Below are 15166 nucleotides of genomic sequence, written 5' to 3'. Positions count from 1 at the left end.
CTCTGAACTTCCTCAAACTCAGGACAGCAGGACTCTTCCTTCTGACCCTCCTGAAGCTCTGTTTCCAGAAAATTCTAAGATTGAGTGAAATTTGTCAGACATTAAAGACTCAGATCTCAGCTGTGGAGTGTGATGTTCAGACCAAACTTCTACACCGCCTCCACAGCTCCATCCCAGAAACCCAAAAAAATGTGTGAACTGGGGGAAATCTCAAAATCTAACATTTTTCACCAAAAATCCACTAAAGGTAACCTCTTGGAGTTTCTTAGGATGAAAATTTGAGGTTTTTTGATCTTCATCACATTCACACCTGGAATCATGTTTGTAAGTTTGGTCTGAACATCAAGGACTTCTGCCATAAATGTGTGTGTGTGTGTGTGTGTGTCCATGTCCTCAGTCGTCTCACACTTCCACATTCCTTCGAGGCTCAGATTAGCTGTTGACTCGGAGCCAATCCCTGCATCCTTCTCAGGGTTTCCAGCATTGAGGACACACACACACACACACACACAAACCCAAATAAAGTGAAGAAACTCAGCAGCCTAAATTAAATTATCCAACAGGATTAGCATTAGCATTTTTCCCCCTTTTCCTTAAAGCTACATTCATTAGTCTACTTTATAAAGATATTTCATTAGAACATGAACACCTCACTGCGGTGGAGAACCCACTGTGGTGGAGAACCCACTGCTCACCATATTTTATTGAGATTGATTTGTTAATTACTGCATTTATTCTTTTCATCCTTTTTCTTTATTTTACGTCAGTAATCATTTTCCCTTTAGAACGCGTTAGTCACAGGAGATCATCACTGCTACTGCATTTACAAACACAACACCCACGTGAACACACTGCACAAACATTTACACACACACACACACACCACGGCATCACTCTCACTCCACACACACACACCACAGCAGAGTGAAGGATTTAGCAGCGTTAATAATCCAGAGGATGAATAAAAACAGCGAGTGGAGTTCCACACTTTCAGCAGAAGGAGTGAGTGAAGTGAAGAGGAGAACATCGTCACATAATAAAGTGTGATTAATATTAAAGAACACAGTGTGTATAAAGAACAGGAGCTGTTACTGTGACATATCTGTGGTGGAATAATATCAGAAACTTTTTTTTATGGTAATCAGTCCACAACAAATTTAAATATTTTTAGATATCAAAAATGTGCTTTGTTATATAAAGAAGCTCGACTGTATTAAATGTACAAATCAGCAGATACCTCTCTGAAAAAGGAGCAAAACAGTGTCAATGGTTGTACACACACACACACACACACACACACACTCTAAACAACATTCTGCCATACTAAATAGTAAAGTTCAGTAATATGATTCAGAAGCAGAACAAACTATTTGAATCGTTTGAATCAACTGAATTGTTTGAGTCAGCTGAATCGTTTGAGTCAACTGAATCGTTTGAATAAACTGAATTGTTTGAGTCAGCTGAATCGTTTGAGTCAACTGAATCGTTTGAGTCAACTGAATCGTTTGCTCTGCAGCTCTGAAACACATGTAGTTAACAGAGATCTAACCTTAAGACATAGATCTTAAGCACTGGAACGCTCTGGGGGCCGCCATCTTGGACAACTTCAACTCTGAACCTCTAACAAGTTCCTGCTTTGAAAACAGGAAGTGATGCAAAAGATAAGTTCCAGTTTAAATTGTTTTACATGTGTAAATACAGTATTCTCGGCATCACACACTGAACTATGACATTTGAATAAATTACAGGAAAACTTTTAGCACGCGTTACTCAGATGCGAGACAGCCTTTTGTGTTAGCTAAATTAGCCTGGCAGCTGGAGCGGAAATCTGATCAACATCCGGAATAAAACAGCTCACTGACCAGTCATTGTTTTTGACATTCTGTCCCTCGAAACGCACCTGGTTAGCTGGTGCTACTTGCTAAATACCACATAGAACAGATACGACGCTGTTTGCTGTGACAGTGTGCGGTTTGAGCCGATCACATGTCCTTTCCCGCCGAGTCACACGGCACGGTCACATGACTCAGCGAGGGAAGCTGGATCTTACTGGTGTTTTTCAAAACAGTCAAGTCCTCATCTGTAAAGGCCAAGTGGGTGGAGCCTAATGAAGGAAACGACTCGTGATTCCCGATCTCGCTGTTTTTCACTCGGTTTTGAGGTTCGGCTGAAACCAGAGGTTCTCGATCGTCTTCTTCTGGAATGGTGAGATTAGCTTCATCTTCAGCAGCAGAGAACTTGCAGATTTTTACCTCCACTCCTTGCTCCAGTCCACAGAGGGCGCCATCGGGCTCGCAGAGCTGCTGAGACGTCTGAGAGCGCCCACTGTTGTAGCGACGCTGATGCTGAACCGAGGGAATCTTCACGCCGTCGGCACCGCCCACCACAGAACCTGGAGGAAGCTGAGAGGAGCCAAAGACATTAAACAGAGGATTATTTAGGACTAATTTCTACAAGGTTACATGAAGCAGTGTGTGATGTGTGTTCAGTGTGACGTGTGTTCAGTGTGACGTGTGTTCAGTGTGTGACGTGTGTGTTCAGTGTGTGACGTGTGTGTTCAGTGTGAGGTGTGTGTGACGTGTGTTCAGTGTGTGACGTGTGTGTTCAGTGTGTGACGTGCGTTTGGTGTGTGTTCAGTGTGACATGTGTTCAGTATGTTCAGCGTGTGTTCAGTGTGCGACACATGTTCAGTGTGTGACGTGTGTTCAGTGTGACGTGTTCAGTGTGTGACGTGTGTTCAGTACGTTCAGTGTGTGTGTTCAGTGTGCGACACGTGTTCAGTGTGTGACGTGTGTTCAGTGTGTTGAGCGTGTGTCGAGTGTGTTGTGTCGAGTGTGTGTTGAGCGTGTGTCGGGTGTGTGTCGAGTGTGTCGAGGGCATGTTGAGCGCATGTTGAGTGTTGAGCGCGTTGAGTGTGTTGAGCGCGTGTTGAGTGTTGAGCGCATTGAGTGTGTGTTGAGCGCGAGTGTGTGTTGGGCGCGTGTTGAGTGTGAGTGTGTGTTGGGCGCTTGTTGAGTGTGTTGAGCGCGTGTTGAGTGTGTTGAGCACGTGTTGAGCGCGTTGAACGCGTGTTGAACGCGTGTTGAGTGTGTTGAGCGCGTGTTGAGTGTGTGGTGAGCGTGTTGAGTGCGTGTTGAGCACGTGTTGAGCACGTTGAACGCGTGTTGAGTGTGTTGAACGCGTGTTGAGTGTGTGGTGAGCGTGTTGAGTGCGTGTTGAGTGTGTGTTGAGCGCGTGTTGAGTGTGTTGAACGTGTGTTGAGTGCGTGTTGAGTGTGTTGAGCGCGTGTTGAGTGCGTATTGAGCTCGTGTTGAGTGTGTTGAACGTGTGTTGAACGTGTGTTGAGCGCGTGTTGAGTGTGTTGAGCGCGTGTTGAGTGTGTGTTGAGTGTGTGTTGAGTGTGTGTTGAGCGCGTGTTGAGTGTGTTGAGCGCGTGTTGAGCGTGTTGAGCACGTGTTGAGCGCGTATTGAGCGCGTGTTGAGCGTGTGTTGAGCGCGTGTTGAGTGTGTTGAGTGTGTGTTGAGCGCGTGTTGAGTGTGTTGAGTGTGTTGAGCGCGTGTTGAGCGCGTGTTGAGCGCGTGTTCAGTGTATGTTCAGCGTGTGTTGAGTGTATGTTGAGTGTGTGTTGAGCGTGTGTTGAGTGTGCTGAGCATGTGTTGAGTGTGTTGAGCGTGTGTTGAGCGCGTGTTGAGTGTGTGTTGAGCGCGTGTTGAGTGTGTGTTGAGTGCGTGTTGAGTGTGTTGAGCGTGTGTTGAGTGCGTGTTGAGCGCGTGTTGAGTGCGTTGAGCGCGTGTTGAGTGCGTTGAGCGCGTGTTGAGTGTGTGTTGAGCGTGTGTTGAGTGTGTTGAGCGTGTGTTGAGCGTGTGTTGAGTGTGTTGAGTGTGTTGAGCGTGTGTTGAGTGCGTGTTGAGCGCGTTGAGCGTGTGTTGAGTGCGTGTTGAGTGCGTTGAGTGCGTGTTGAGTGTGTTGAGTGCGTGTTGAGTGTATTGAGCGCGTGTTGAGCGTGTTGAGCGCGTGTTGAGCGCGTGCTGAGTGTGTTGAGTGCGTGTTGAGCGCGTGTTGAGTGTGTTGTGCGTGTTGAGTGTGTTGAACGCGTGTTGAGTGTGTTGAGCACGTGTTGAGTGCGTGTTGAGCGCGTGTTGAGTGTGTGTTGAGCGTGTTGAGTGCGTGTTGAGCACGTGTTGAGCGCGTGTTGAGTGTGTTGAACGTGTGTTGAGTGTTGAGCGCATTGAGTGTGTGTTGAGCGCGAGTGTGTGTTGGGCGCGTGTTGAGTGTGAGTGTGTGTTGGGCGCTTGTTGAGTGTGTTGAGTGTGTTGAGCACGTGTTGAGCGCGTTGAACGCGTGTTGAACGCGTGTTGAGTGTGTTAAGCGCGTGTTGAGTGTGTGGTGAGCGTGTTGAGTGCGTGTTGAGCACGTGTTGAGCACGTTGAACGCGTGTTGAGTGTGTTGAACGCGTGTTGAGTGTGTTGAGCACGTGTTGAGCGCGTGTTGAGTGTGTTGAGCGCGTGTTGAGTATGTTGAGCGCGTGTTGAGTATGTTGAGTGCGTGTTGAGCGTGTGTTGAGCGTGTTGAACGTGTGTTGAGTGTGTTGAGCGCGTGTTGAGTGTGTGTTGAGCGCGTGTTGAGTGTGTTGAGCGCGTGTTGAGCGTGTGTTGAGCGCGTGTTGAGCGTGTGTTGAGCGCGTGTTGAGCGCGTGTTGAGTGTGTTGAGCGCGTGTGGAGCGTGTGTTCAGTGTGTGTTCAGCGTGTGTTGAGCGCGTGTTGAGCGCGTGTTGAGTGTGTTGAGCGCGTGTTGAGTGTGTTGAGCGCGTGTTGAGTGTGTGTTGAGCGCGTGTTGAGTGTGTGTTGAGTGTGTTGAGTGCGTGTTGAGTGTGTTGAGCGTGTGTTGAGTGCGTGTTGAGCGCGTGTTGAGTGTGTTGAGTGCGTGTTGAGCGTGTTGAGTGTGTGTTGAGTGTGTTGAGCGTGTGTTGAGCGCGTGTTGAGCGTGTTGAGCGTGTGTTGAGTGTGTTGAGCGCGTGTTGAGTGTGTTGAGCGCGTGTTCAGTGTATGTTCAGCGTGTGTTGAGTGTATGTTGAGTGCGTGTTGAGCGCGTGTTGAGTGCGTTGAGCGCGTTGAGTGCGTGTTGAGTGCGTTGAGCGTGTTGAGTGCGTGTTGAGTGCGTTGAGTGCGTGTTGAGTGCGTGTTGAGTGTGTTGAGCGCGTGTTGAGCGCGTGTTGAGCGCGTGCTGAGTGTGTTGAGCGCGTGTTGAGCGCGTGTTGAGTGCATTGAGCGCGTGTTGAGTGTGTTGTGCGTGTTGAACGCGTGTTGAGTGTGTTGAGCACGTGTTGAGTGCGTGTTGAGCGCGTGTTGAGCGCGTGTTGAGCGCGTGTTGAGTGTGTTGAACGTGTGTTGAGTGCGTGTTGAGTGTGTTGAGCGCGTGTTGAGTGCGTATTGAGCGCGTGTTGAGTGTGTTGAACGTGTGTTGAGCGCGTGTTGAGCGTGTGTTGAGCGCGTGTTGAGCGTGTGTTGAGTGTGTGTTGAGCGCGTGTTGAGCGCGTGTTGAGTGTGTTGAGCGCGTGTTGAGTGTGTTGAGTGTGTTGAGTGTGTTGCCCGTGTGTTGAGCGTGTTGAGTGTGTGTTGAGTGTGTGTTGAGTGTGTGTTGAGCGTGTGGAGTGTGTTGAGTGTGTGTTGAGCGTGTGTTGAGTGTGTGTTGAGTGTGTGTTGCCCGTGTGTTGAGCGTGTGTTGAGCGTGTGTTGAGTGTGTGTTGCCCGTGTGTTGAGTGTGTGTTGAGTGTGTTGAGTGTGTGTTGCCCGTGTGTTGAGCGTGTTGAGTGTGTGTTGAGTGTGTGTTGAGTGTGTGTTGAGTGTGTGTTGCCCGTGTGTTGAGCGTGTTGAGTGTGTGTTGAGTGTGTGTTGCCCGTGTGTTGAGCGTGTTGAACGTGTGTTGAGCGTGTGTTGAGCGTGTTGAGTGTGTGTTGAGCGTGTGGAGTGTGTTGAGCGTGTGGAGTGTGTTGAGTGTGTGTTGAGTGTGTTGAGCGTGTGTTGAGTGTGTGTTGAGTGTGTGTTGCCCGTGTGTTGAGCGTGTTGAGTGTGTGTTGAGTGTGTGTTGAGCGTGTGTTGAGCGTGTGTTGAGCGTGTGGAGTGTGTGTTGAGTGTGTGTTGAGTGTGTTGAGCGTGTGTTGAGTGTGTGTTGCCCGTGTGTTGAGTGTGTGTTGAGTGTGTGTTGAGTGTGTTGAGCGTGTGTTGAGTGTGTGTTGAGCGTGTGTTGAGTGTGTGTTGAGCATGTTGAGTGTGTGTTGCCCGTGTGTTGAGCGTGTGTTGAGTGTGTGTTGAGTGTGTGTTGAGCGTGTTGAGTGTGTGTTGCCCGTGTGTTGAGCGTGTTGAGTGTGTGTTGAGTGTGTGTTGAGTGTGTGTTGAGTGTGTGTTGAGCGTGTTGAGTGTGTGTTGAGTGTGTGTTGCCCGTGTGTTGAGCGTGTTGAGTGTGTGTTGCCCGTGTGTTGAGCGTGTTGAGTGTGTGTTGAGTGTGTGTTGAGTGTGTGTTGCCCGTGTGTTGAGCGTGTTGAGTGTGTGTTGAGTGTGTGTTGCCCGTGTGTTGAGCGTGTTGAGTGTGTGTTGAGTGTGTGTTGAGCGTGTTGAGTGTGTGTTGAGTGTGTGTTGAGCGTGTGTTGAGTGTGTGTTGAGTGTGTTGCCCGTGTGTTGAGCGTGTTGAGTGTGTGTTGAGTGTGTGTTGAGTGTGTGTTGCCCGTGTTGAGTGTGTGTTGAGTGTGTGTTGCCCGTGTGTTGAGCGTGTTGAGTGTGTGTTGAGTGTGTGTTGCCCGTGTGTTGAGCGTGTTGAGTGTGTGTTGAGTGTGTGTTGAGCGTGTTGAGTGTGTGTTGAGTGTGTGTTGAGTGTGTGTTGAGTGTGTGTTGCCCGTGTGGAGTGTGTTGAGTGTGTGTTGAGCGTGTTGAGTGTGTTGAGTGTGTGTTGCCCGTGTGTTGAGCGTGTTGAGTGTGTGTTGAGTGTGTGTTGAGTGTGTGTTGAGTGTGTGTTGCCCGTGTGTTGAGTGTGTGTTGCCCGTGTGTTGAGCGTGTTGAGTGTGTTGAGTGTGTGTTGCCCGTGTGTTGAGCGTGTTGAGTGTGTGTTGCCCGTGTGTTGAGCGTGTTGAGTGTGTGTTGCCCGTGTGTTGAGCGTGTTGAGTGTGTGTTGAGTGTGTGTTGAGTGTGTGTTGAGCGTGTGTTGCCCGTGTGGAGTGTGTTGAGTGTGTGTTGAGTGTGTTGCCCGTGTGTTGAGTGTGTGTTGAGTGTGTGTTGCCCGTGTGTTGAGCGTGTGTTGAGTGTGTGTTGAGTGTGTTGCCCGTGTGTTGAGCGTGTTGAGTGTGTGTTGAGTGTGTGTTGAGTGTGTGTTGCCCGTGTGTTGAGCGTGTTGAGTGTGTGTTGAGTGTGTGTTGAGCGTGTTGAGTGTGTGTTGCCCGTGTGTTGAGCGTGTGTTGAGTGTGTGTTGCCCGTGTGTTGAGCGTGTTGAGTGTGTGTTGAGTGTGTGTTGAGCGTGTTGAGTGTGTGTTGAGTGTGTGTTGCCCGTGTGTTGAGCGTGTGTTGAGTGTGTGTTGCCCGTGTGTTGAGCGTGTTGAGTGTGTGTTGCCCGTGTTGAGTGTGTGTTGAGTGTGTGTTGAGTGTGTGTTGCCCGTGTGTTGAGCGTGTTGAGTGTGTGTTGAGTGTGTGTTGCCCGTGTGTTGAGCGTGTTGAGTGTGTGTTGAGTGTGTGTTGCCCGTGTGTTGAGCGTGTGTTGAGCGTGTTGAGTGTGTGTTGAGTGTGTGTTGCCCGTGTGTTGAGCGTGTTGAGTGTGTGTTGAGTGTGTGTTGCCCGTGTGTTGAGCGTGTTGAGTGTGTGTTGAGTGTGTGTTGCCCGTGTGTTGAGCGTGTTGAGTGTGTGTTGAGTGTGTGTTGAGTGTGTGTTGCCCGTGTGTTGAGCGTGTTGAGTGTGTGTTGAGTGTGTGTTGAGTGTGTGTTGCCCGTGTGTTGAGCGTGTGTTGAGTGTGTGTTGAGTGTGTGTTGAGCGTGTTGAGTGTGTGTTGAGCGTGTTGAGTGTGTGTTGAGCGTGTTGAGTGTGTGTTGAGCGTGTTGAGTGTGTGTTGCCCGTGTGTTGAGTGTGTGTTGAGTGTGTGTTGAGCGTGTGTTGAGTGTGTGTTGAGCGTGTTGAGTGTGTGTTGAGCGTGTTGAGTGTGTGTTGAGTGTGTGTTGAGCGTGTGTTGCCCGTGTGTTGAGTGTGTGTTGAGTGTGTGTTGCCCGTGTGTTGAGCGTGTGTTGCCCGTGTGTTGAGTGTGTGTTGAGTGTGTGTTGCCCGTGTGTTGAGCGTGTGTTGAGCGTGTGTTGCCCGTGTGTTGAGTGTGTGTTGCCCGTGTGTTGAGTGTGTGTTGAGTGTGTGTTGCCCGTGTGTTGAGCGTGTGTTGCCCGTGTGTTGAGTGTGTGTTGAGTGTGTGTTGAGCGTGTGTTGCCCGTGTGTTGAGTGTGTGTTGAGCGTGTGTTGAGCGTGTGTTGAGCGTGTGTTGAGCGTGTGTTGCCCGTGTGTTGAGCGTGTGTTGAGTGTGTGTTGAGTGTGTGTTGCCCGTGTGTTGAGCGTGTTGAGTGTGTGTTGAGTGTGTGTTGCCCGTGTGTTGAGCGTGTTGAGTGTGTGTTGAGTGTGTGTTGCCCGTGTGTTGAGCGTGTGTTGAGTGTGTGTTGAGTGTGTGTTGAGTGTGTGTTGCGCCTGTGTCTCGTGAAAAATCCACTTCATAACACACACATGATGAACTCACAGTGTCCACTAGTTTGGTGAAGGGGCTCGTTAAATTCCAGCTGCACCACTTCCTGTTTAATTGAGGAAGAGGAAGTAGGAAGTCGTGGAAGGTTCGGACGCTCCACGCTCGAGGACGCGCTGATCCAACATGGCTTCTACGACTCGGCCAATTAGAGGGCTCACTGCGAGGCATCCAATCAGACGGCTGCACAGATCCGGTCTCACTGTGCCGCAGAATATGTTCACGGTGCTGCGGGGAAAAGTGATAATGTTCACAAAAATGATTCGAATGAAATAAATAAATAGAGTTTTAGCTTCTTAAGCACCAGAGACCAGGAGAATGACCCGGACACGTAGGGTCAGAATTTATAATAAACACGGTCATCAGTCAGCCGTTTTCCTCCTGCGCTCCGCCTCACACTGACTCCACTCCCAGATCTGACTGTAAATTTAACCCCCAGAACAGAACCGGTCCTGACCCGAGCCTCACGCTCTAAACAGCATGCTAGTCACAAACATCTGATGAAGGCTGATGGGTAGATGAAGAAGCTCTCAGTGATGAATGAATAGCCCTCAGCTAAACGGCTAAAGTGAAAGCTGAAGGACTCGGACGTTTCCCTGTGGCTCACTGCCCCGTCCTCCTGCTCAGAGCAGTGTGAAGACGCAGCCGGCCGCTAGCACATGCTAACGGGATACAGATGGACTGAATATCTGAACAATAAACCAAAGAGTTTTACAAGAATACACACATTTTTGTTTTGCTTTTTGAGTGAAATTATTTGAGAAAAACAATCCAAACAAACGTGAATCCTGGTCAGGAGAGCAGCAGTGTCCGGAAGATGAAGGTCAGTGATGGTGAAGGAAAGTGTGTGAGTGACACCGGCACTGCTCCTGAACGGGGTTAGTGTGTGACATGGAGCGGGACACGTCCTAAATCCACTTCATAGTACTAAAGAGGTTTAGTGAACTAATCACACTTTAATCCCAATAATCCACTACAACTGTACAAAATAATCTGATTACACATGTCCAGTACATTCAGTTCCTCACTGAACACACAGAGAGGAAATATTTCACTTTATTCAAGAGATCAGGTGTGTGTGTGTGTGTGTGTGTACTGTGTGTGTGTACTGTGCAATGAGAAAATGATGGCGTGGCTGCGTTTGAGATCACAAACACTTCGTCTGTCCCCAATTCCATCTCCATCAGGCCATCAGAACACTCCAGCTCGGCATTTTGGAAACTTCGGCAGTCTGGGGCGTTACCTGTGTGAGGTAAAATGAGGGCGTTACCTGTGTGAGGTAAAAGGTGGGGGTTACCTGTGTGAGGTAAAAAAGTGGGCGTTACCTGTGTGAGGTAAAAGGTGGGCGTTACCTGTGTGAGGTAAAAGGTGGGCGTTACCTGTGTGAGGTAAAAGGTGGGTGTTACCGGTGTGAGGTAAAAGGAAGGCATTACCTGTGTGAGGTAAGCGGAGGTTGTCATGTTTGTTGAGTTCTTGTTCAGAGCGATTTGCTGAAACCAGCTGAAGTTCACTGCCATCAGTGTGTATGTTCTGAACTGGGACCTGAAACACACACACACAACTAAACAACCCAACTATACACAACTCACAAAACACATCATCACTATAGAGAACCTTCCGAACTTCATTAATGAACTGATTATTGTGAACTGATTCTTGATTAGTTTCTGCTCTTGGTTTACCTCGGAGGTGATGGAGGAGGACGCCATGTTGGATTCTTTCACACAGAGTTTCGGTCTGCAATAAAAATCAAACACAAACTCTCTCTTTAGTTATTATTAGTTTCAGTTATTTTATTGCCTCAATTATGAGGAATCAACTTTTATTCATTTTACACACACAACCTCATCCTGAGTTGTGTGTGTGTGTGTGTGTGTGTGTGTAATGGGAAATAGATTGCAGTTGGTGGTTCTGGATGGTTTCTGTGTAAAATTGGGGTTTAATGGTTTGATCTCTTGTCCTCCGGCTGCTGCACATGGTCTCTGTTTCACTGCTCAAACACAACATGAGCTTCTCCAACGGATTTATTTCCAACCTCACTGATCTTCACTCGGACTTTTCGTCTCTACAGAACAGAACATTCTGTAACACCAGAAACCTTCACCACCCCAAACATCTAACTCCACAATCTCCTCCACACGCCTCCAAACATCACACACATCAAGATCTCTACATTCTAATAATAATTACTATGAAATCATTTCATTTCAAATCTTTTATATAAATTACAGCAATGTTTTATTTCTATTCCAAACACAGAACTCCACACGTACAGGAAATAAAGTTAGATACACAATTCCCTACTTCCTGTAGATCCTGAGTGACAGATGTCTCGTCCAATCAGAGGGAAGAATTCCATTCACACACTATACCTACCTTTTCCTCTCTGTCTGATTTGCCCTCGTGTTTTGGGTTTGTTATTGAGTTCTGGACTTCTCGGACACCGTACTAAACCTATACACTAACTCTTATACGGATTTATACGGAACTCTCACCACACTCCGGTTTATACGGAACTCTCACTACACTCCGGTTTATACGGAACTCTCACTACACTCCGGTTTATACGGAACTCTCACTACACTCCGGTTTATACAGAACTCTCACTACACTCCAGTTTATACAGAACTCTCACTACACTCCGGTTTATACAGAACTCTCACTACACTCCGGTTTATACAGAACTCTCACTACACTCCGGTTTATACAGAACTCTCACTACACTCCGGTTTATACAGAACTCTCACTACACTCCGGTTTATACAGAACTCTCACTACACTCCGGTTTATACAGAACTCTCACTACACTCCGGTTTATACAGAACTCTCACTACACTCCGGTTTATACAGAACTCTCACTACACTCCGGTTTATACAGAACTCTCACTACACTCCGGTTTATACAGAACTCTCACTACACTCCGGTTTATACAGAACTCTCACTACACTCCGGTTTATACGGAACTCTCACTACACTCCGGTTTATACAGAACTCTCAATAAACGCAGTTTTTGCACATCGAATCGGTCTGTAACTTTAATCACTTGTTCTGCACATCACTTATCTTGTTCATCTCATTCTCCATATTTATTCCTAAATCTCTGTATTTAGTATTTTTCTGCTATATTTTGTTATATTGTTATATTTTGTAATATTTTATATTTTTATTTGATATATTTTTTGTTCTATTTTGTGCCCTAATTTGGGTATTTTAGTATTTTTGTTATATTCCTTCCTATTTATTACCTGTGTTTGTGGATACTGCTGGAAACTGTGAATTTCCCTTTGGGATGAATAAACTATCTATCTATCTATCTATCTATCTATCTATCTATCTATCTATGTGTCAAGTGTTCTGTAAAGAGGGATTTATTTATTTATTTATAGTGGAAGGAGTCTCCAGTGTCAGTGTATAAAATGTACTTTTATAAATAATAAATCTGTAGTATTTTTGCCAATTTGTAAGACTGTTAGCTTCAATAAAAAAAAAACTAGCATCAACACAACTGACCGATCCTCCTCATGCTCAGAAGAAAAATGAGAGGAAAAACCTGGCTTTATTTAGGAATAATAATAAAACCCGCGGGTGTTTTTGTTGCGCTTCAGTAAAGGTACCACGCTTCTTCTACTGCTTCTTTCTTTCCTTCATGTGGTTTACTTTTTTGTGGCCTTTGAGGAACAGATTTTCCACAAAAGAAAGAAGAATCACAGGTATGAATGTAGAGATTTTCACATCAAAGTGGCGATGCCCACCAGGAAGAAAGAGGATTAAATCTACTGAAAACAGAGGACAAAAGGTCCAGCTGAGCCAACAGTCACAGCCTGACACACCCACTGCTAATGCTAATGGACATTTTGAACAGAGACAGTGCAGTAAGATCTGAAACATCGTGACACTCATCAGCCCGAGTCTTACCTCAGAGTCACACAGAGAACGATCATAAGACCCGTCGCGAATAAAGCAGCAAGGCTAACAGCAGCAAGCAGTGCTTCTACTGCGCCAACAGAGGGTGCCGATGACCTCTGACCCCCGACCTCCACGGCTGTTTGATTGCGATAACGGAATATCAGAGCAAACCCTCGACCCCAGTGCGTGTTGGTGATGAGCTCCATGATCACTTCCACCATCTCCACGTCAGAGCCGAACACCAGCCGGTCGTCAGACGGACGCTTGGATCCGCAAAACCGAGAAGAAAACGTGATCAGGTCCGTGATGTACAGGACGTCGTCTGGACACATGTCCTTCACTGGCTGCGGCGTCTCAGATACGTCCTCGGTGACGGTAGGTGGTGTGCTGGACGGAGGCGGGTGGTCAGTGTCGTCCTCTACAGATGAAGGAATGGTGGAGTTTTCTGCATTTTCTTGCTGGTGATCTGATATCCCAGGGTGTGAAAGACGCTCAGAAAGCCGCTGCGACGTATTCCACACTGTTTCCCTGGATTCTTCTCGGATTTCCATGGTTACCATGGACGGCTCCTGAAGCTCAGACTGACTCCTGCTTAAGCCTTTAGTAGGGAGATGTTCTTCACCATCTTCACTCGTCATCAGATCTGCCGATGTGCTCAAGGTTCTCTCGGAACTCTCAAAAACATCGAAATAAAACATTTCCATGGTCAGCTGATGACCGACGGGGACAAAAAACTGCCAGACGCAGTGCGTGCCAGACGAGTAGTTACCGGGAAAACCAGGAGACAGAATGAGACCCTGTACGTCCACAACGTCCAACTTCGCACCACACTGGAAAAATACCTACAGAAAAAAAACACACACACACACAAACACATCAGTTAGCACTGCTGAGTTCTGGATGGTCAGTACTGATCAAAAGACCTCATAAACAAGAAAACTAGCGTTAGATTAAACACACAACTAAACTAAACACTTTATTCTAACAGTCCTGAGGTAAAACACACACAACTAACACACCATGAGGAAACACACACAACTAACACACTTACACAATTAACACAAATACAACACCATCAGCAACTGCATCTTTATCATCACCAACATCAACAATGCCTTCATCATCATCATCATCATCAACAACAACTACAGCCTGTAAAAAAAATATCAAAGAGTAAATAATACAAAACACTGACTCGGTACAATTTGGGAAACATGGAGGTGAACATCGATGGGTCCATCGTGGAGATCGTCAAGAGCACCAAATTCCTTGGTGTTCACCTGGCGGAGGACCTCACCTGGTCACTCAACACCAGCTCCATCACCAGGAAAGCCCAGCAGCATCTCTACTTCCTGCGAAGGCTGAGGAAGGCTCATCTTCCATCTCCCATCCTGACCACCTTCTACAGAGGGACCATGGAGAGCGTCCTGAGCAGCTGCATCACTGCCTGGTTTGGGAACTGCACCGTCTCGGATCACAAGACCCTTCAGGAGATAGTGAGGACAGCTGAGAAGATCATCGGAGTCTCTCTCCCCTCTATCACAGACATTTACACCACACACTGCATCCGCAAAGCTAACAGCATTGTGGATGATCCCACACACCCCTCACACACACCCCACACACACACACACTCTTACACACCCCACACACACACTCTTACACACCCCACACACACACTCTTACACACCCCACACACACACTCTTACACACCCCTCACACACACTCTTACACACCCCACACACACACTCTTACACACCCCACACACACACTCTTACACACCCCACACACACACTCTTACACACCCCACACACCCCTCACACCCCTCACACACACCCCTCACACTCTTCACCCTTCTGCCATCTGGAAAGAGGTACCGAAGCATTCGGACCCGCATAACCAGTGTTAAACAGTTTCTTCCCTCAGGCAATCAGGTATCTCAACAGAGAACTGAGCTGAACTGGACACACACACACACACACACACGTACAACCAATATCTGATCTCAGAGGAGAACTGAACTGTGCTGGACACGGACACACACACATACATAACACACACGCACAAAAAAAGAACTGAACTGTGCAGGACAGTCACACACACACTAAATTGTCCTGTTTGCACGCACATGTCACTTTACATTTATTTATATATATTTATATTAATCCTGTTTACATGTCGCTTTAATATCTGCAGTCACTGTATACATGTCAGGAACAGCTGGACAGTTCCCTGCCAGGCCCAGAGAGGGCGCTGGCAAGTGAACCTTGGAAGCCTACTTCTTTGTGTGTCTTTTGTTACGCCCTTCCTATTGTTCTAATCCTGATTGTGTCACCTGTATCCCATTAGCCCTAATGTCTACCCCTATAAATAGGGATCCTTGTGTTTATGTCCTTGTCCATGATTGTTATCTGTACCGTGGTTTCTGTTTGGGTTTTGTTTGTTAAGATCTAGGTTTTGTTTTCATTTTGTTTAGTTAACCATGCTGTGTCTTGTGTAACGTTTGT

At 47.3% G+C, this 15166-nt stretch overlaps 1 protein-coding gene across 9 annotated transcripts in view; it reads right to left on the bottom strand.

Moving 5' to 3' along the window:
* Positions 1-645: 645 nt before the first annotated feature.
* Positions 646-15166, bottom strand: part of si:dkey-112e17.1 (uncharacterized) — a 22833-nt gene continuing 8312 nt past the window's right edge. Inside the window, exons 2-8 of one of the 9 annotated variants that reach the window (XM_058374993.1) lie at positions 12669-13501; positions 10435-10489; positions 10195-10294; positions 10087-10140; positions 9862-10004; positions 8750-8980; positions 646-2402 (exon numbers count right to left, since the gene is read on the bottom strand). In XM_058374993.1, coding sequence (XP_058230976.1) covers positions 1983-2402; positions 8750-8980; positions 9862-10004; positions 10087-10140; positions 10195-10294; positions 10435-10489; positions 12669-13501 — 1836 coding nt within the window. In that variant the 3' untranslated portion in view covers positions 646-1982. Of the gene's footprint in view, positions 2403-8749; positions 8981-9861; positions 10059-10086; positions 10295-10434; positions 10490-12668; positions 13502-13854; positions 14144-15166 lie in introns of all 9 variants that reach the window. The other 8 variants (XM_058374997.1, XM_058374995.1, XM_058374996.1 and 5 more) reach the window with 8 other exon arrangements.

The sequence above is a fragment of the Hemibagrus wyckioides genome, linkage group LG22 (genome assembly GCF_019097595.1).
Source record: "Hemibagrus wyckioides isolate EC202008001 linkage group LG22, SWU_Hwy_1.0, whole genome shotgun sequence".
Classification (NCBI taxonomy): Eukaryota; Metazoa; Chordata; class Actinopteri; order Siluriformes; family Bagridae; genus Hemibagrus; species Hemibagrus wyckioides.
The sequence above is the reverse complement of the archived record's forward strand: the minus strand, read 5'-3'. Positions and strand labels throughout refer to the sequence as shown.